The 20,128-nt window shown below is 36.4% G+C and overlaps 1 protein-coding gene across 2 annotated transcripts in view; it reads right to left on the reverse strand.

Moving 5' to 3' along the window:
- Nucleotides 1-20,128, reverse strand: part of LYST (lysosomal trafficking regulator) — a 76,564-nt gene that overhangs the window by 21,812 nt on the left and 34,624 nt on the right. For both annotated transcript variants that reach the window (XM_040058333.2, XM_040058334.2), the window contains exons 16-31: nucleotides 19,578-19,768; nucleotides 17,651-17,896; nucleotides 16,003-16,176; nucleotides 15,596-15,745; nucleotides 14,864-15,001; nucleotides 12,965-13,163; nucleotides 12,475-12,606; nucleotides 9,729-10,365; nucleotides 8,720-8,897; nucleotides 7,671-7,840; nucleotides 6,038-6,268; nucleotides 4,969-5,135; nucleotides 4,331-4,483; nucleotides 2,988-3,179; nucleotides 2,313-2,491; nucleotides 1,191-1,397 (exon numbers count right to left, since the gene is read on the reverse strand). In XM_040058333.2, the coding sequence (XP_039914267.1) occupies nucleotides 1,191-1,397; nucleotides 2,313-2,491; nucleotides 2,988-3,179; nucleotides 4,331-4,483; nucleotides 4,969-5,135; nucleotides 6,038-6,268; nucleotides 7,671-7,840; nucleotides 8,720-8,897; nucleotides 9,729-10,365; nucleotides 12,475-12,606; nucleotides 12,965-13,163; nucleotides 14,864-15,001; nucleotides 15,596-15,745; nucleotides 16,003-16,176; nucleotides 17,651-17,896; nucleotides 19,578-19,768 (3,344 nt within the window). The remainder of the gene's footprint in view (nucleotides 1-1,190; nucleotides 1,398-2,312; nucleotides 2,492-2,987; nucleotides 3,180-4,330; nucleotides 4,484-4,968; nucleotides 5,136-6,037; nucleotides 6,269-7,670; nucleotides 7,841-8,719; nucleotides 8,898-9,728; nucleotides 10,366-12,474; nucleotides 12,607-12,964; nucleotides 13,164-14,863; nucleotides 15,002-15,595; nucleotides 15,746-16,002; nucleotides 16,177-17,650; nucleotides 17,897-19,577; nucleotides 19,769-20,128) is intronic.

Here is a 20,128-nt window from a genome sequence, read left to right on the forward strand (position 1 = left end):
CCCCCCCCCACTTCCATTCCCTTTTCTAGTCAGACTGTGCAGATTTCTTGTAATTATTCTCTAATTAAAACAAAAAAACAGCTTTAATGGGTAAAGTTTTATAAAACTAGAAAAACATGCTGCATTTTATCCTCACATGATAAAATTTACCCTAGCATCTTGTAACTTTCCAAATGGCTTGCAAGAAAACTTTCTTCCCCAATATTCAGCTGCTGGAGCCTTATTTATACTTCAGGAAATATACGCCAGGGACTTCTAATTTTGCCTGCCAAGAACACTACACCTCACTTGATTAATCAAATTAGAGCTGACAGATAATGAAATTAAGCAGACATAAGCCATAAATACACTCAACATGACATTCCCACACAGAAGCCACTGCTAATACATCAGCTCTTTTCTACCCGATAAAACTTATTTATTTGAATAACATATACGTGATCAGAAATACGTGAGTGCCATGACCTAATCCAATAAATACTTCCTCTCCTTAGTATACAGTGACTCAAACTGTGCTATATCTTTTATCTCATTCTTGCAGTTCCTGAAGATCTCAAACTGCAACATTCCTACCTGATTTCTCCCTGTGACTCTAAGAAATAATTGCTTTCAAGCTTGCACTAACATAGTACAATTAGAAGCTTTCTTCTGACAAACTCAGAAAAGCAGGGAGAACCGATTCAACTTTTTAACTTAGGAACATGGCATACACAACCCCACTTTAAAAATTAACAAAGGTTGAGTAAGAAAAGAGAGAGAACTGCTTTGGTTGAGGATTGACTGCTTAAAATCTAGTTCTACTTACAAGCTTCAGGAAATCTGCAGCTAAGAGTTCCAAAGCAAGGATAATTCCTTCCTTAATTTGCTTTTTTTGGGTACATTAATTCCTAGCTTCCTCAGTAAAATCCTTCATGTTAAAACTAGTATCACCTTTTGTTTCTGCACTGCACAGGGGATATGTTTGATACAGAACAGCATCAACATACACAGACTTAATTCTATCTGTCCTCGGGATAGTATAGCAACTGCAGAGGCACACACAGGTGTTTTATATGACAACAGTCAGTCACTAAACATTGCTAAAATAACAGTGAACAACCAGCCCCATAAAGTTCTAAATAATCACAAAATCTAGAGGAAAAAATTGAATATAGGTTTTAGAAACTTCTCTCAAAATCTCTGGAGCTTACTTGCAAAGTTTGGCTAAGAGAGTCACGCAAAATCTCTTGCTGGTTTACTTCGTGTACCATCTCCAAAGCCTGCTTCCTCTCCTGCAAAAGCCTTACAGGAGACAAGCTGTGCACAAGAAGCCTCCCAAGCTGCGTACGGAATGTGTCCTTACATAACAAGAGGATTCTGTTCCACTGCTGTTTTGGTGTGCTCATTCTGCTGGTGCCCTAAGTAATGGAGAGAACTTTTTAATATCACAGGGTTAGGACTTTCCTCTATCAAGTTTTTCACATTACAAAATAAACACAGTTAATATGCTCAAAATGCAAGACAATGTTTTATCTACCAAAATAGGTGTTTTGGTTCAGTATAGTGATTATTATTATGGGTTAAAAGGCCTTCTACTAAAATAATCCAGAAAGTGAAAATTACGATGTAGAGGATTTAAAAACCAAAGGTTTTTTTTATTGCTCATTTTAATCAACCGCCCTTTTACATTAATCACCAGTTTCTGAATGGATTACCTCGAAAGATTAAATACACCTGATAATACACCTATCAAACCATTTTTATGAGTCAAAGAAAATTAGGTAGAACTACTTTTATCAAACTGACCTAAGGAAGACTAATAACACACTTTGTATTATCCAAGCAAAAACTGATCACCTTAGGAAGGCTGTACATTAGAAGACTTTCAGCGCTTTAGCAAGAATTGAAAAAAGAGAAAGCTCTCCTTCCCAACTCTAAAATATACTATAAGAAGTTGCTCAAAAATCTCCACCACCTCTGGATGCACAGAAGATTTGGTTTTACAGGCTTCAGGTTTATAAACTTCAAACATAAATGTTGACATTTAAGAGACCAAGCAGAATTTTCACAGTACAAGAAAGGCTATTTAGGTTCTGTGCTCTCGTTCAAGCAGAATTTTTCTAAATATAAAGGTAAAAATCAGAACAGATCCATTTTTTTATTTTATAACTGCATTGTAACTGGGAAGCTGAGCAGGGTTTTTAATGCCACAGTTGAATGGAGAGAGACAGTAAAAAAAAGCATTTATGGACAGAATACACCTACGCATGAAAGCCTCTGATAAAGGAACCTTATGAAATATGCTTTAATATGGACAGCATCTAAATACTTACAATGGATACTTTGATTCCTTCCACCAACATTTTGACCATTTCTTTAAGAAAAGGATTTATTCTGCTAATTGGTTCTTGCTGGCTATCCTCTTCAGGAACTTCCAGTTGGGATGCTGAAAGTCTGCTTTGACTTGTATTTTCTGTTATACCCAGTACATCAAGGCACTCTTCAGTAGAAGCTTAAAATTTAAAAGGCACATATAGATCAGTATCATCTCAAGCAAGACAATCTTACAAACCTTTAGCTGGCATTATATCAAATACTGCCTTCACTGATATATTTACCATACGTACATTCTCTTGCTTTTGCAGAATTTGAGCTAGCTCTCAAAGTCATCAGGTCTTGCTAACCAATGTAGCCATTTCATTAAAAAAAAATTCATTTTAAGACAGGAGATGCTCCCTTCGGCAGTTAAATCTTTAGGTAATAATTTAGGCAGTTAACACATGAACAGACTAATGTAGAAATAAAACAACTTGTCCAGTTCATTTAGATAAAAACATTACCCAGATTGCCAGTTACATAACACTGAGAGACAAAACAGAGAATGATGCTTTATGCTAAATCCATTAAACCTGTGACAAGAGAAAAACTTTCCTCTCTAATACTTCAGCATTCCAAAAGCAAGAATTATTTTTTCATCTAAACAGAAACAAACAAAAAATAAATGCTACCTAAATAAATGAGCCTGTTAACAGCCAAAACAGTCAGTCTCTGTAACCTTTGTGCAAACTCAGACTCAGTGGCTTGGATAGGATTTTCTTGGCTCATTCTCCGCTGCATCATCATGTTGAATTCCTCACTTGCTAGTGAGCGCATTTTCACCAGCAGAGCATCAGACTGAGCAAGTGAAAACTTCCTGGAACCTTTAAGGAGAGAAGCATGAATAGAATTCTACTAAAATGCACAAAAATTCAATCACTCAACAACTACTTCCATCCAGAGTTCACACCATTTAATGAAACAAACATTTGAAATACATCAATATCAAAGGGAGCATAAGTGTCTTGTGGTGTTTGTCTTTCTTATTTTTAAAGCTTTTTGAGAATAAATATATCAATTTCAAATAATAAATAATACCATGAAATAAGTTATTCTCAAGATCAAATTTATTGTATGACTTCCATATGCTTGTGCTAAACATTCAAACCCACTACTTTTATTCCTCTTTTTATTGTATGAATAGGAAAATGAATTAAAAACTAAGGATTAAATATTGCATATTGCAGAGTGGGCTCATCAGCACAAATGATGAGCCAGACATATCAGCAAACACATTTGTATCACACCTATTGCCACTAACAGAAGCACAGTATCTAACTTATAAGAATATTCCTCAGAATTTTCTTGAACTGGGAGGCCTTGACTGTACTTTTCAAAATAACTATTTTTATTTACCTTTAGTACCTTACGACATTCACTAATATAAAAAAATTTTCACTGTACTGAACATATATAATATCTCACTAAGTTGATGGTGAGGGGTCTTAAAAGCTGACCGTCTCAAGAGAAACATTCCCAGGGAATAAAAAGCGTTTGTCAGGTTTTTAAAATTTATCTTCTGCGAAGCCTTTAAGCAGCTTTATTTGTAAGAGACATACAAAATCAACTTGCATCCAGACAACCCCAAAACCTTTACAGAAGGACTGACCAGCTATCAAATACAGGGGAAGTATTACTGCTAAAGCCAGAACCCAACACAGGTTATAAGAACACAACCACAATGGCACTGCCAAGTATCAATTTGGAGTGGCAGGTATTTATTTCAGGGTGGTCTCCAATGAGAAGTTGTGCAACAAAGCAACCCGCTCAGAGCTGTGTTAGTCACAAGCACTACCTTGATTTCCGCATTAACTTACTGTGAGGCTGGCTACTACAACCGTTACAAATTACTCTAAAAACACCTTTACTAAGCAACCTGTGAATGTAGGAGAATCCCCAAAGAAGGCAAGGTCACAGAATCATCAAGCAAAGCATACTGGAGAAAGCACAAGAACGCTCCGCTTCTGCCACTCACCCGCGATGCCTTTGCGCTTTTGAAACATCGCGCGCTGTGGCGCCAAGGGTGCCGGGGCTGAACTGGCCGGCTCCTGAGCATCTTGGCTGGCTGTGGTCTTTATTAATTCAATGGCTGCTTGAAGAACTCTCAACTGCAGAACAACTGCCATATCTAGAGAGAAAGGCATACAAAGTATACATAACATGCTTTACACATCTCCAGGAATTTTTACCAGACGTTTGGAACAAGTGAAAACACAAAATGTGTCAAGAGCTATAAAATTCTAGATTCCACAGGAGTCACACAAAGTCACCTCACTGTTCCACAGACACAGACATTACAGAAATGAGTTCTCCTAGAAAAGCCATTGAATTTGATAACTCTAAAACAAGCTAAATGAAACTATACAGAATGCTTTCATTTAAATATCCATCAAGAAATTTTACAGTCACTGTTTTTTCACATTAGCAGTACAGAATTCTTGACCACAAGGCAGGTTCCTAAGGGAAACTACTAATTTGAGAACCACTTAGAAGAGAAAGATTCATCACCAGAAAACTCCCCAGTCTCCCTCAGCAGGAATATCGAACAAAAAACAGCGGGGAAGGGATTTACTTTTCCAGTCCCATGACCCCAAAAATCAGCAGACAACTTACTTTGCATCCTTGCATTTTTACTATTTTGGAGATGACCCAGCAGCACAATGAGGTCTTCAATAACACGAAAATATTGAGAACCTGAGGAGCTGCAGGCATGAATTGCAACTGCTACCAGCAGCTGTTGTATATCACATGCAAGTAACTTGTAGTCATTCAAGGGAATGCTGCAAAGAAAGTTGTAGTTACCAGAAACATGACAACTCTAGTAGATTGTAACTCTTAACAAGACCCATTATTATTCCCCTTGCTACTTCTGCCAACTGTACCTAATATTGTTGTACTTCATATAAAAACATCACTGCTGAAGACTAGCAAGTTATAATTCAAGACATTTCTTTAGCGTTAACTTTGGCAGATTGGATGCCTGCAAATTTTTGAGGCATTCTAACACTGAGTGCAGCACAGTTTTATTGGAAAATAAATTATGCATTACTATCAGATTTCTAAAATAAAGAACAAGACTGAAATCCTGTATTTCTCAAAATAAAATCTGAATAATTTCATTTTGTAATAATGCTGAACAAAAACTATATTGAGGTAAAAAGGAAGCCTTTCCATTTCTTCAGGATACCAACTAATGAAATAACAAAACCCTGTCTCTCCTTTGTTCCCTGTGTAACCTTTTCTAAAGTACAGAATCTTTATAGCTAATAAAGTCATTGAAGTTACTCAAAATCTCAAATATTAACTCATAGGCAGTACAGGAGAGAATTTTCTTCTGTTTTGATATTGGCCATAGATACAGTAGAATGCTACCACTTCCTGGGCCTTTATCTTACAGTTCAGTTTTATTAAGAAAAGCATTGAAAGCGCAGACAGTGTGACAAACTCACATCTTAAAATGTCATTTCACTTGAATGTTTAAGGTATGGAAAGAACATTTTATATTCCATTATTTAAACTGACTAAACATTAACTTACAGGTGTAAAGCTAAAAATCTCAATCCCAGTATTTTGTACATGCTCTCTGATAATTTTAAAAAGTAGAAAAAATACAATACAGTAATTTCTTGCTACCCTTAAGGCTGTGCCTAGAATATTTGATAGCAACAGAAACAATACTCACTTTGTTTCCAGTCCATTGAGAGCAGCCAGTGTATTACACAACACATAGAGCAAACCATTATCAAGCAGTAGGTCTGCAACTTTTGAGCAGGAATTTATGATTTGCAGGAGTAGACAAAAGCAGTTATGCAGCAGAACATTATCGTAGAGAGAATTCTCTATCAGACCCAGAACAGGAATGACACACCATTTTCGAAAGAGTCCAACATTCTTGACATCTTCCAGATCAAATCTGTTAGCAGAAATATGAGTAAATGGCATCCTAAAGAACAATCTGATAACAAAAATAGTACATGCACCTGGAATATCAGTTATGTATCATATGCTCATATTTTGGCAAAGATGCCCGTGGTAATTTCCTACATTTAACTGTAGTAACAATATCTATCTACTAAAAAATCCAATAAGAAAAAGATAATGTTTTCATACAGCCAAAGAAATGAAGTAAAAAAGTAAAAAGTAAATCTGATGCTTCAGCTAGCTACCAACTGTCTACAGTAGAGATTTCATGAATATAGAGGGGTTTTTAATCAGTGTAGAAAAATGTTGCATCACATTTCCAACAGTCACTATTATAACTAATATAGGCACTATCAAGGGAACAGATGCAGCTTGTCATCACTCTAACAATATACTGACTGGCAGCAGTTTGATATCCTACATCCCTTATTGCTGAAGTTGAATTAAGTTTGGCACCTGGCTTATAGTGACTGTAGAATTGAAAGCAGTGCTTCAGACCTTTTATTTGTGCACTAAGAAACTGCATTACTGTTATAAGGTTATCAGCCCATCATATGACTATTATTCACACTCCTAAAAACTTGAGACATTAGAATTATCTGTCCAGCCCCAGAATAAATCCTGAAGAAGTAACAGTTCTCTGCCTTGGGAAAAATTAAGCAGCCATTACTAAATATTGCAGTTAAACAAGAATAGTTTTTGAGTGGTGAAGATCAGGTCAAGAGGCAAAATTAATTTGTCTACAAATCCTGCAGAGGCAGCAATTGAGAAGAAATTTTCTGCAAGATTTTTCCAATGATTATATTTGCACATGTGTTTTCTGTACAAGCATTAAGTAGTCAAGACTAATTCTGAAAAATATCATTTACTTATACACCTGTCTGCTTAAACGTAATCTTGTTTTCTGTCAATATGAGGTGGCTCTTTGGTTCATGAAAATGGTCTGTCTCTGGGATTTTCCCTAAAAGAGACAGCCACTTAAATCTGGAGCCAAGACAAGGAAGCAGCTGTGGCATCAAGATTTTTCCTTAATTACCTACCAAAATCCAAGAGAAGTCTAGTGACTACTACTTAAAACTTTTAAGGATGCAAATCAGTTTCACATAGGATCAGAGACAACAGAGTTTAACTGATTATAGGATATTTGAGTTCAAGGTTTCTGAGGCACTCAAAGTCTGAGTGTTTACAAGATCCCAGCCTACAGCTTCCATCAGATGAAGTTGATACAGTTGATACACAATAGCCCTAAGGATTTTAATACATTTCCATGTTAAACAAGCAAAACATACCAAAATAGTTTTGGAGGAACGTTTTTTTTATGGTTGTTGACCAGCAAAGTGCACTTGTTGTAACTCAGCTATAGTTACAGGACATAAAAGCACAGCAACACTTACTCTTCATCCAAGCCAACAGAGCGGCCAAAAAGCATTTCCAAAAAGCATTCTACAACTTCCTGAGTCCCCTGATGAAGATACAGCTGGTTGGCTAGCAAAGAAAAGCCACGATTCTTTAAGAATTTCTCCTTCTGCTCCCTCCTTGCTCTGTTGAAATATGCATCCAACAACTACAAATAAATGCATAATTATGGTGTAAGAGTTAAACATTTAATATAACTGCCCTGAAAGTTAAATTGTTCTCTGTGATTGAATTTTTTTAAAATTCAAGATTGCAAATATCAATTATATTATTGCAGCTGCAATCTAAACTGTCCTTGTTACAATCAACATCTGATAACATATTTTTGATCTGAACACTTAGGTCTTCATCAAGTTTGGGGCAGATGAGATCACACACAACAGTTAGCAAACGCATACATAAATACTCAAACTTTTTATGTTTGTTCAATCTTGCACTTCAGTGTGTATGCAAATGCATGCATGATATTTGTTCTCAATAAAGCCATACAGTCTTATTCTTTTCCAAATTAAAATAGAAATCTACTCAAAGTCTCTTATCTACATAACATCATCATACAGAAACATTGTCCTTAATACTACAAAAATATCTGAAAACATTTTGGAGCCTCAAGTCCATCTTGAGTCCACAAATGGGTGAATAACTCTTCAGAAAACCTCAAAGACAACTCTGCTACAACTCAAACCAAAAGTGCAAGCACTTTTTAAACACTCTATCATGTTCTGTGTCACTGACTTTTTGCACTGTCGCTTCCATTTACAATGGTAATACTATCATAAGCTCTTAAGGCCTTTGGCTTACATTTGATACTATATTTATCTATTCAAAGAGTCTGTTTATGTTGCTTTGTGATTTGCTTGTTTTTGTTTTTTAAATTCTTAGGATGAAAGCTTATCTTAAAACGCAGACATAAATGTAGAAAACTGAAGAAAGCTAAACAAAAAATATTAAAACCCCATCACATTTCCAACACATTAACTATGCTGGTTCACATCTTTTGAGGAGAAAACATTTGATATAGGCCTACTTTAATGACTCCTTGTTGTATGAGAGGAGATGGGTGGTTCACCAGAACTATAAGATAATCAGGTTGGATAAGTTTGTCCATCACATCATCTAGCATGATATCTGGTAGGATTAGGAGAACTCCACGCAAGAGATCATATAATCCACAACAGATAAGCACAAGATAGTCTTCTGCACATCTGAAAGCAGAGGAGTATGTTTTACCAAAACAAGAAATATTAAAAAATGCAAAATGGCAATTCTTGAGGGACAGGAAGAGGGTTCAGGTTAGAATTTTGGAAGACATCATTTCTCCAATACTCCCAACTACCAATCTTCATTAACACTTATTTTTAGATGGCAGATAGTAAAAAGGATAATCTGACCAGAACTACTCTTTTTGTGAGCAGTTCCCACTTTTACTGTACATGGCAAAATTCCCGATTTTTAAAATTTGTTCTGCAAATACAGCAAAAACTGAAACAGAACATTCAATACACTAAAAGCTTAATGAGTTTGTGTATGACTGTGATCGGGATACGCAAAGCAATCACACAGAGACGAGAAATTTCCCAGGGCAGAGTTGTTCCTCCGAGAGAGCCCAGGCCGAGAGCCCCTGCTCCTCTGCCTGTTTATTTCTTAGTTTTTATATATTTGTGGGTCTGGCTGTGGATTGGCTTCTGGAGTTATCACCTCCCAGCCAAATGGCCAGACCAACTGTCAGTTACAATTGTTTTCAGGTTAGAAATACGCAAACAAAGGACAGAGAATGAGAAACTAAGTATTTGTTTATGTTACATGTGTGAGAAAAAGTGAAAACTGCTCCTAATATTGTACAGTAGCTAAAAAGTCTGACTCCATTTTACAAACAATCAAAAGGCTTTAAAAAACTCAGAAAAACCAGGGTGGCACATGACAGCTATTGAAAACATTTCCCTTAGTTTTCCGACTTTGAATTTTTATGGAATACTAATCAAGAGCAAGAACTATGAAATTAAAGCTCATGTTAATTTATTATTTTATGTGCTTACCTGTCATCAGGGCTTTCAGACTCTTTTGGGGTGCTCTCATTAGCTGAAGAAAAAGCAAGACTGTCCCAGTCTTCAGGAAGAACATTCTTGTCAGCCAAGCTTGGCCAGCGAGCAATGGCTGATGATGCTCCAAGAACAGAGAATGCCAAGCCCAACCCTGCAAAATGACTCTGCCCTTTGTGCAATGAGGGCAGTCCTTTCAGATTGTCTGGACGGCGTAGCGATGCCTCAGCTGCTCCAGCAGCAGCTTCGTTACATTTCAGGTCTGTATCAGCTTCTTTACTCTCGAATGCGTTTTCAGATAACTCGACTTCTTTTGCGATATCCTCAAATGTTTCGGCAGATGTTAGCTCCGAGTCACAAACTGTTTTTGCAGACTCACAGCTGCTAAGGAAGAGCTCTTCCTGTACTCTCTTTATAGTTTCAGAACTTTCTAGAAAACCAATTCTACCCTGAAGCTCAACGCAGTCACGCTCACCAAGGATCTGCAGGTCATCAACACTACTCCCCATTCTTGCAGCGAGTCTTTTCCGATGAGCTCGGGGTGAGGAAGTCGGTGATGCTGGTAAGCTTCTAGAAAGCCTCCTAGGTGCCTGAGGGCTTATCTTCTGCTGTACGCCAGCCTTGGAAGTGCTCTCTAGAGAAAGAAGGATATCTTCAATGTTCCTTTCACACTAAAACCCAGCTTTTCTCTTAATGTTACACTCTCCATCTATTTAAAATTGTAGTGGCCCAAGTTAATTTTATGTGCAAAGCTGATTCAATGCCTAACATAGCTCAGACTTGGTTAATCAAAGTAGAGATAGTAAACTACTATGCAGCCGTATGCTTAGCAAGTCACAAATGTGAAAGAAACAAAATGCAAAGGAATTTTTGCCAATATACTGGAGTTTCTAGATTTAAGTTACGATCCTTTCAGCTAACCCTGAGCAGGAACTTTTATAGAATCACAGAGGGTGGAAGGCACATCTGGAGGTGTCTACACCAGAATCCTTGCTCAAAGCAGGGTCAAGTAAAGCAGCTTGTTCTATTTGGCGCTTTGTGTAAGAGGTCCAATCTGCAGCGCTTCAGTGGACGTCAAATTACTATTCAGCAACTCTTTTGCACCAAGGTTTTACACATACTTCAAATTTAGAACAAACAACTAGGTGTTTTAATTAAGAGTGCTTGCTTTTAACTGCACATTTTGACCTGAAATAGTCACACTTTCAGAGCATATTCCAAGCCTTTAATAAAATATAGTTTTAAGAGAGAAAGATGTCTGTATACAATACTGGTTTCTAGAAGCAATTCCCTGTCAGTCTAGGAAAAGGAGAATTTTTTCATTCACAAGTATTTTGAAAACTATGTATCAGTTAGTACTATTGTGATGACAATGCATTAGGAATGTATTTTTTATGAGAAATATGCAAAAGAAATACATAAATATACACATACACACACGTGCCAACACAGCCAGTCCAAGCTGGCCTTCACACAACAGGGGAGATTACACAGCTACAACAGTCTTACAGTCAAGCTTTCACACACACGTTAGCAGGTAGTACAACAAACTGCAAACCCACGTGCAGGTTACTTAACACACATACAAGTTCAGATATTTTATTGAATCATACAGTGTTAAGGGGTTGGAATGGACCTTTAAAATCTTCTAGTCCCAGCACCTCCTGCCATGGGCAGGACACCTGCCCCTAGACCAGGTTGCACAGAGCTTCATCCAGCCTGGCCTTGGACACTGCCCAGGGTTGGGGCATCCATAACCTCCCTAGGCAACTTGTTCCAGTGTCTTGCCACCCTCACAGTGAAAAATTTCTTCCTACTATCCAACTTACACTTCCCCTCTTAATTTGTACCCATAACTCCTTGTCCTATCACTATTATAGTTCCTGATTAAATATAAGATTATATAAATGATATGTTCATTTATATAAATTTGGAACATCAAATTAAGAATCACAAACACTCAAACATCTATTTTCACCAAAAACATATGTTGAGTATTCCTCTGGCACACATAAGTAATCTCTATTGAAAAACAATAATTTGATAATACTGATATTTAAAAAGTACTAAAAGTATTCATTTAGAAGAAATGAGATTTTACACATTTTCCATATGGGAAAAGGACTGATTCCATACACAATTCAGTACCAAGATACATTCTTCATACCACTTCTTTACTAAAAAGACTAAAAAAACTTGAATGAACATTGTTTCAGCTGAAGTAGTGCTTGAAGACTCAATTTCCTTTTCCTAAACAAAGCAGCAACAAGACATCAATTGTAGAAGGTTTTACATTATGATACCCAGAATATAGCCAGCCACGCATGATCTGAAAATATGGATGGATGTTAGGGATTATGCACAAATAAAGGAAACTATCACCTTAATGCTTTCTACCCAGATAAGATAGCTGCTTATGGCTCACTACACTTCAGCTGCTGCCTGGTCAGGGCACTCTCATACATCTCTAGCAGGTCTGTTTAACAAATGAAACGATTCTGCTTCTCTGGTCCATTTCACTGCCTGAGCCATCAATGTGGCAATTTGTTTCAACTTAAGAATGAAGAGCAGTTTAGGCAGCATGTTCTATTCCATCCTTCTTACTCTGCTGTTCAGGTATCAGGCTCCAAGGGACAGGGGGAGCTTTGTACGAAATATCTGTGGGAAAGCAACACTTTAAGGCACTCCAGTCTTTGCCAAAAGATTGTGTCTTAACATCCTTGTTTTTCCAGTATTGTTTTACCTTCTAGTGGTAAAGCTGTAAATCCAGTTGGAGATGTAATCACAAATGCAGAATTGTCTACTGACTTCCCACCACTGCTGGAATTTCTCAGGTACCTGAGTGATTCAACTTTCTCCTGGAAAATTTTGCCATCTAGAAAGAAGAGATAAGGGGGAAAGTTACATAAAAGCTTTTTATATTTGCATTGCTGATAAATTAGCCTCACAGTAGTCAGGTGGTTACATTTTGATCTGATCACTAGAGGCTAATGAGAAGTGCTCAAGTCCAAACAAGTGAGAAAAAGCACTTTTTGGTTCAGTTACATGACTTCAAATCCTTTAGAACAATAAAAATACTACACACAAACATAAAGTACTTCACACTAAGTACAAACAGTTGAATAATTTTTAATATATCGTCATAGTCATTAAAACACAGCAAAGTATTCTTGAAAATAATCGTTTATGACCAGATTTTTATCTTACTGTTGATCTAAATGTGCCATATTTACCTATGTGCAGGGAAAAGTAGAAGTTGGTAGGGTTGTGACAAACATATGTATTAGTGGGAGGGTGAACTGCTAAGAGGAAATTGAAAACCAGTGTCAGCAATTCCAGGTCTGGGGGAGAACCGAGTACTTCTTCAATTATTTTCACAAATGACCTGCAAACCTCCCGAGGCAGGGATGCAAGATGTCCCTCTTTATGCTCCTAGAAAGAAAGTGCAGTACAACTGTAAGCTACTTGCAATTTTAATTTGACAAACTTTTTTTTTAAATTGTCATGGTGCAGTAGAACAGACAAGAAAAGAAGCTCAGCTAATAAAGCTGTATTCTTTAATTCTGAGAGGAGCTACTGTACATCCTGAATGTTATCTAATTCCATCATGCACCAAATATTGCATATGCTATGCAAGTTGATTTTTAGAAAAATTAGCATCTTCTCCATACTAAACTGCTCTGCTCTGGAATCTCAGGACATGAATCACCATTGAAAATATAGTTTATAGTTACTGGATTACATATTTGTAGAGAAATTAATGGTTGCCAATACCAGTAACTCAAACATATTAATAAATTTCTGAACAGTACCACTGAGTCTTCTGTATTTCCACTTTGGTAGCCATTTTTATAAACATACACATTTGAGATTAATTGGCAATCATATTTATAATTTCAGCTTAATCAAGCATTCTACGTATTTTGACAATGGCTACCTAAAAAAATCTATTAAAATAACATGGATTTTAGAACAAAACTTCAAGAAACTTGTGGAAAATCTCACTGAAAGGCAAGCATGGTGATTGTCTTGGGTTTTTTCCAAACTCTGCTAAAGTTACCTCCTTTTTTTGATACCCAAGCACCTTAACTGAGACTGCTGTGGGAAAAGATTAAATTAAGTTAATTTAAGTAAGTTTTTCCAAAGAGAATGGCTTATATAGTTTCACCTTCATTCCATCAGCCCCCACAAAATTGCCAAATCATTGAGCAATTAGAGCAGATTTTTTTAATCAAGAAATTAATTTTTTCCCCCCAAAATGCAAAATGACAGCAGAAATATTATGAAGCATTCTGTATCTAAGCATTTGCACTAATACACAATTTTAGAGATTAACTACATCACTAACAAGCTCCAGAAGTAGAGAATATCACATAAAAATGAAGAAACTAAACATTTGCAGATACTAAAATGAGGAAAATATTTTTGTAAAAGAATCATTAAAAGAGGAAAAAAACCAATAAATAAATTTCACCTGCTGAAGTGAGAAACTCAGAATAAAAAGGAACGTAAGATAGAAAATAAGAGTATAGGAAGAAATTGTTACAATACATATTTTCACAAATATAAGCAGGAAACCATTTCAGAATCATGTTCTTAAGAAGTGTCTATCAAAGGACTGAAGCATTTCTCTAAAGTCATTTCTGGCACAGCCGTTTCCATGCCAGGGAGGAAGCTACCACTGTACCAAAATTTTGAGATGAGTGCTCAGACTGAGCACGACAGGCAGGCTGCCCCATTAGCCCTGATGAGATAACAGCACAGAGAGCTTCACTGCCTGCACAGTATCTGCTTTTCAGTAACCAGCAGGAGACACCTCGGGTCTTTCTATACAAAAGGAAGGGTTCATTTCAGCCCCTGCTGCTGTATGGCTGTGCAAGTAGCCCAGAGCCCGTTTCCAGATCACACCAGATGGTCACAGGCTCCCGTCCCTTCTGTCCAGCACTAAGTGGAGCACCCAGTAGGGAGCTGTACCAGTTTACGGCAACAATGCCTGTTGAAGATGGAAGTGGTCTGGAAGCACAGAGCACAGTCTACTCAACTTCTGCTACAGAATTTAGTCCCTTCTATCCCACCCTCCCCAAATAAAACCGAGTATTTGCCAAGCACAAAGGATTTCAGAGTGGAAGTACCTGCAGAACCTGACAAGTTAACAGGAAGTGATGGACCACTTGAGCTTTCAATAGCTGTTTAATGTTAAACATCTGTTGGTGATGGTTAGCTCTGATAAGGATTTCTAGAGCTGCTAACAGAGTTTCCCAAACACCTTGCTGAAAAACAAGAAACAGGAATGTAGCTTAAAAATATATTTGTGAGTTTACACACTGATGAAAAAAAAAAGACAGCAAACACAACAAAGTCAAGTTAGTTTTACACCTAAGTGATGACTAAACAAGTGCAAGTGGTCAGGTTAGAAACTAACCAGAAAAGTTGTGCTCCTACAAAATTAGGCATGTTTTAATGATTAAGCTAAAAAAAAATTACTTTCCCAAAATTAGTTTTTTACATTCTTATCTATATTAACCCTGAATGGTTATTTTCAATAGTTTAACTCCAAAAGGAAACAGGTCCTCCTTCGTTTTTCCACAAAGATTTATCAATTCAATTAAGAAGTCATATGCATATAGCACACTTACAAAATTTAATACACTAAGTCTATCTCTATCATTGATCATAGGAGATTGATATTACAAACAGCTATTCAAAGAAAAACAAGGAACATTAATTTTAGAAAACTGTAGTAATTAACTAACAACTACCCATTACTAACATGTAACGAGAGAAATAAATTCCAGACTTGATAATACCTTTTTTTTTAATATTGACTTTTAGACCTGAGGTACTTCCAAAATTAAAGTATTTACCTTTGCTTTAGACCATATCTTCCAGTCAAGTAGCAGCTTTTCTAGCAACTGGACATCTTGAATAACTGCAGTAGAATCAGGGTCAAGCTGGAATTGCCCATTTTCATTTATATAAAGAATCTCATCACTGCAGCATCCTTCAAGGAGAGTCTTAAAGAGAGGGGGATTTTTTTTTTTTTGAGTATCAAAACAGTGTAGTTGTTCTATACAATTTACAAAAAAATTAAAATCTTTAAAAAGACAGCATACTCTTGATAGGGAAGATATATCTACCTGGTCAACACCAATCTTGCTTCAAATCACTGTTTTGCCTTCATAAAAAGCTTCAAATGCACCATTAAAATCTCAGAAGTTTCTAGATTTGTCCTATTATTAAGCAAAATATCAGGTTTAAAAGAGAACTTTACCTTCAGCATGCAAAATCCAACAATGCATTTTGGTTTGATCAACACCCGACGAATCATAGAATAACCATTACAGTTGTCCATCTCCTGTATTCTCTGTTGATTGTATTTTGTTAAAGATAGTATAAGTTGTAGTGCTAAAGCTTGAGTGTCTTCACAGCTGCTTATCTCTACTACCTGAGGAAAAGGCAAATTCAATAAGACAGTTTAAGTGAGAAACATTGAGAAAAAAGCTTTGTTGCACTCCTAAATAACTACTTATGGATTAAATCTCTTCAAAAGCATTTGAGATTATGTACATAAACTTCACTTTGTCTGTGTGTACATTCAGCTATTATACTTGAAGTGATACTTTCTACTGTGCTAAATTATTATCTGCGAAGGAAATACAAGAATCCCTTTCTAGGAAAAAAAATGTGCTCTAAATAAATTTTAAGTAGAAAGTACTTGCCATACTACAGAGTCACAAGGTTGTGAAATACATGAGCCACTAATAAGAATAAACTGTTTGCCCTGAAAAAAAGTACTTTTCTGAAGTGTTTAAGCTAGAAAAAAGTTCCTGACATTCTAGACTAAATCTAGCTGGAAATATCAAACATTAAAGTTTTATTTTATCCATAAAAAGTCTAGCAATTTTTTAGATGAAGATCATGAATCTTTTTTCCCCTCTTTGCTTTCTACAATTCTTGAATGCCAAGAGCAACTAGTATTTTTACCAAAAATATACAAGAACTAAACCTCACATTGATGGGATTTCAGATCCTATAGGTTCCCTTGACATGTACCTGTTAATTCTGCTGCACTTACACATTTATACACCTGTGTTATAAGACCTGTATTGTCTCACAGCTGATCTATTGTTTGGTTGCCTTACTGATGCAAACAGTCTTCAGCAGGATCTATAGCAGATACTCAGCATAACTTACATAAAGTAACATGGATTATGAATTTCACCTCAGATTTCATTATCAGTGGTGAAATTACAACAGACAGTGTCTTTATAACCATAATCTAATGTGCATTTGTTACTACTCTCACCATATCTTTCAGAGCAATACCAGAGGCATATAAACCAGACAAGTCTCAGGCCTACATTAGAATTTTGAATTAACTGTAGTACTTCAGAGACTGCTAGCACAAATATCAGCCTCTTGTACATGTCACATGTACAGGTCACAGTTAAGCAGTAACTAAATTACGGTCTTACTCTTTTCCAAATCGCAGTTTTTCTTATGATAAGCCTTTGAACATGGCTGAACAGCTGTCACCAAAAAGCTCTCACTATTCCTTAAATAAAAATAAAGCTTTGCACACCATGTATTTTCGTTTTTATTCATACTTGCATTGTGAATATCCTGTGGTTAAAGATATGCAATAAATTTGAGTGCCTCAAAATCAGAGACAAAAAAATTCTAAAATATCCCTAAAAATAATCTCTTTTGATATTTTAAAGCCCCATTTCTAAATCAGAATGTAACACCCGATATAAAATACTGCCAATATTATAAAGACCATACTGCAACAGAATTATAATTACATTTCCATTTTAAGACAACCTGCATGATGTAGCCTTATGCCACAGGTATTTTCCACAAGTTTTCTTTTACCGAAAAGCAACACATGCAAGGCAGCTAGTATAATGTGACCTTACCCTAGCAAAGAGGAACACAAATGCACCAGTGCCTCCAATCTCATGTAGTATACTCTGCAGAGTTTTATATTCAACTGCCTGAAGTGCTTTTAGGTGATGAGAGTCCAACACATTGCTCTGAACTTCTTTCAAACTGAAAGGTCTCTGAGAAGGCACAGTTTTCACCTGACCTTTCAGTCTAATGACAGGCTCATATATGGTGTACTGACCAGGGCAGCTTGTGGTATAAACAACAGCAAGACTCTCCTAGAAGAAAAAAAAAAAAAAAAAAGAGTTTATTTTTTTTCTAGAAATTTAATACAAAAACCCCCACATATCAAGGATGCAAAAAGCCTAACACAAAAGTCACGTAACAGCAGGTAGTAACAACTTTGGCAGTTCATTTCTACTTTGCCATTAACATGCACTGAGGTTGCATGTGGGTGCATGTACAGTAAAATGCAACAGGATTCCCAAATCTTGGCAAACTCACGCAATAGCTAAAGCACAGAAAATTAAGAAACCACTAAGAAATTTCACCAAGCATCCCTCTCTCATCACCTGAACAATTACGTAACTGTTTTGCATAAAAAGCCAAAGTTACTGACAAATTTAAAAGAAAATGAGTATATAGTTTCCTTTTCTAAAATGGCAAGTCCAAAATACTGAAGTTTCTTAAAATCTTCTCCAGCTTTTTGTTTTAATTTTATTCTTCAATCAGCTTTGCCAAAAAAGAAACTCAAGTTTCATTAACGAAGAGAGTTAAACCAAAACCAAAGCTCCTACAGAAAGCAACTAACTTATTTTCACAGAAATGTAAAATGATCTTATTTGGAAGGTTATTTCAAATAGAGAAAATAATTTCATTTAAGGAGCTTGCACTCTATGCAAAAGCACAAAGATTAATTTATCACTTGAGCACAGGGTTCTTCTCTCTGTCTATCTGATGTTCCATAAGGGAACCTGGTCATATCTACCTGGTCAACACTGATCTTGGTTCAAATCACTGCTCTGCCTTTGTAAAAAACTTCAAATGCACAATTAAAATCTCCAAGAAGTTTCTAGATTTGTCCTAATATTAAGCAAAACATCAGGTTTAAGAGAGGACTTTAACTTTACATAAAAATAAGCTTATAAGTTGCATGACTGATTTGTTAAGCTCTTATCCCATTAATTTCTTCTTAAGCTACTCAAAATTTAGTACCATTGTCTACAGGGATCACATCCAGACAGAATGAGCCTCTGCCTACAGCTACAAAACAAAATCAGAGAAATCCCTCTAGTGGGAACAAGTCATACAGCAGGAATTACTAGTGTATGGACTCCCACAATATAGCAGGCTTCACTCATAAGCAAGTTTTATTTTATTCTTCCTCTAGCAGTAAGTGTGTTTACACCTGCATCTGGCAGGGCCGTTTCAGTCAGGAAAGGTGAGAAATGAAGTATCTGCCAGCTGGAAAATTACTATTCAGCCAAACATGATGCAAACTTACCTCCTCCAAAACCTTGAAGGAATTTGGATTAATTCTTTTGCTTCCTTAAAGCCAGATAAATCCTCATTTCTCTTCTCTTAGTTTTAATCTTAAAGGTTAATTTAGCAGTCCTTGACTACTTTTATACTAATGGAGGGAAGAGCTATGTATGCATCCTATAGTTTTTGGAGGTACCAGTTTATCCACTATGATTTAATGTGCAGTACTATTTACAGAGGCTAGAACATCAGAAATTTTCAGAACTCAACCTAAAGCAAGATGAAACGGTCACCCTGTGTGGAGTTCAGCTCCCATTAAAATAAGTAGGAAGAGCCTTGCAAGGATCTTAATGAGAAGAGGATTTGGTCCTCTCTTCTCGTGATCAGATGAAGCACTTTGGGAGACAGCAGGAAACATGTTCCCACTTTCTCAATCATTTCTGAAAGATTAAGGACCATTTTTAGGTAGAAACTTACAATTAAAACCCCAACATCCACTTCCTTTTTTGTCATGAAGAGCTCCTTAATTTGTTCACATTGTAGAATCTCTTTACTGATGTACTTTGAGCAGTCAGTCACTGTTTTGCCATATTTACAAGGCATTACAGATGTGAAGTCTGGGCCACACGTGTATAAGTAAAATGCTTCCTCTGGTCCAATATTTGCACCTAAAATACAGAAAATAATCTGTTAACTCTTTACTGTAAAACAGAGCAAAATTCATACATTGGCTAGTAGGGACAGAGACTTTACAAGGAATATCACCAACTGGATTTTGTAGGCTCTGATGATAAAACAATCAGTGCAGCCTAATGCTTGCTATTGCCTAAAGAAGATCACTGACTTCTGACACATCACAGGCCAGATTAATTCAGTGGCAAAGGCAACTAAGACCAAGTCAGGAAAATGACCTGCATGAACTGAAGATCAACATCTCTGAATAATTTCACTTTTTAAAATTAAAAACTCATCTGTCTGAGCCTCCTCAAAGCTTTCAAAGTATAGCAGGGTTACAGGTAGCAACACCG

This window comes from Hirundo rustica, chromosome 3, assembly GCF_015227805.2.
Source record: "Hirundo rustica isolate bHirRus1 chromosome 3, bHirRus1.pri.v3, whole genome shotgun sequence".
Classification (NCBI taxonomy): Eukaryota; Metazoa; Chordata; class Aves; order Passeriformes; family Hirundinidae; genus Hirundo; species Hirundo rustica.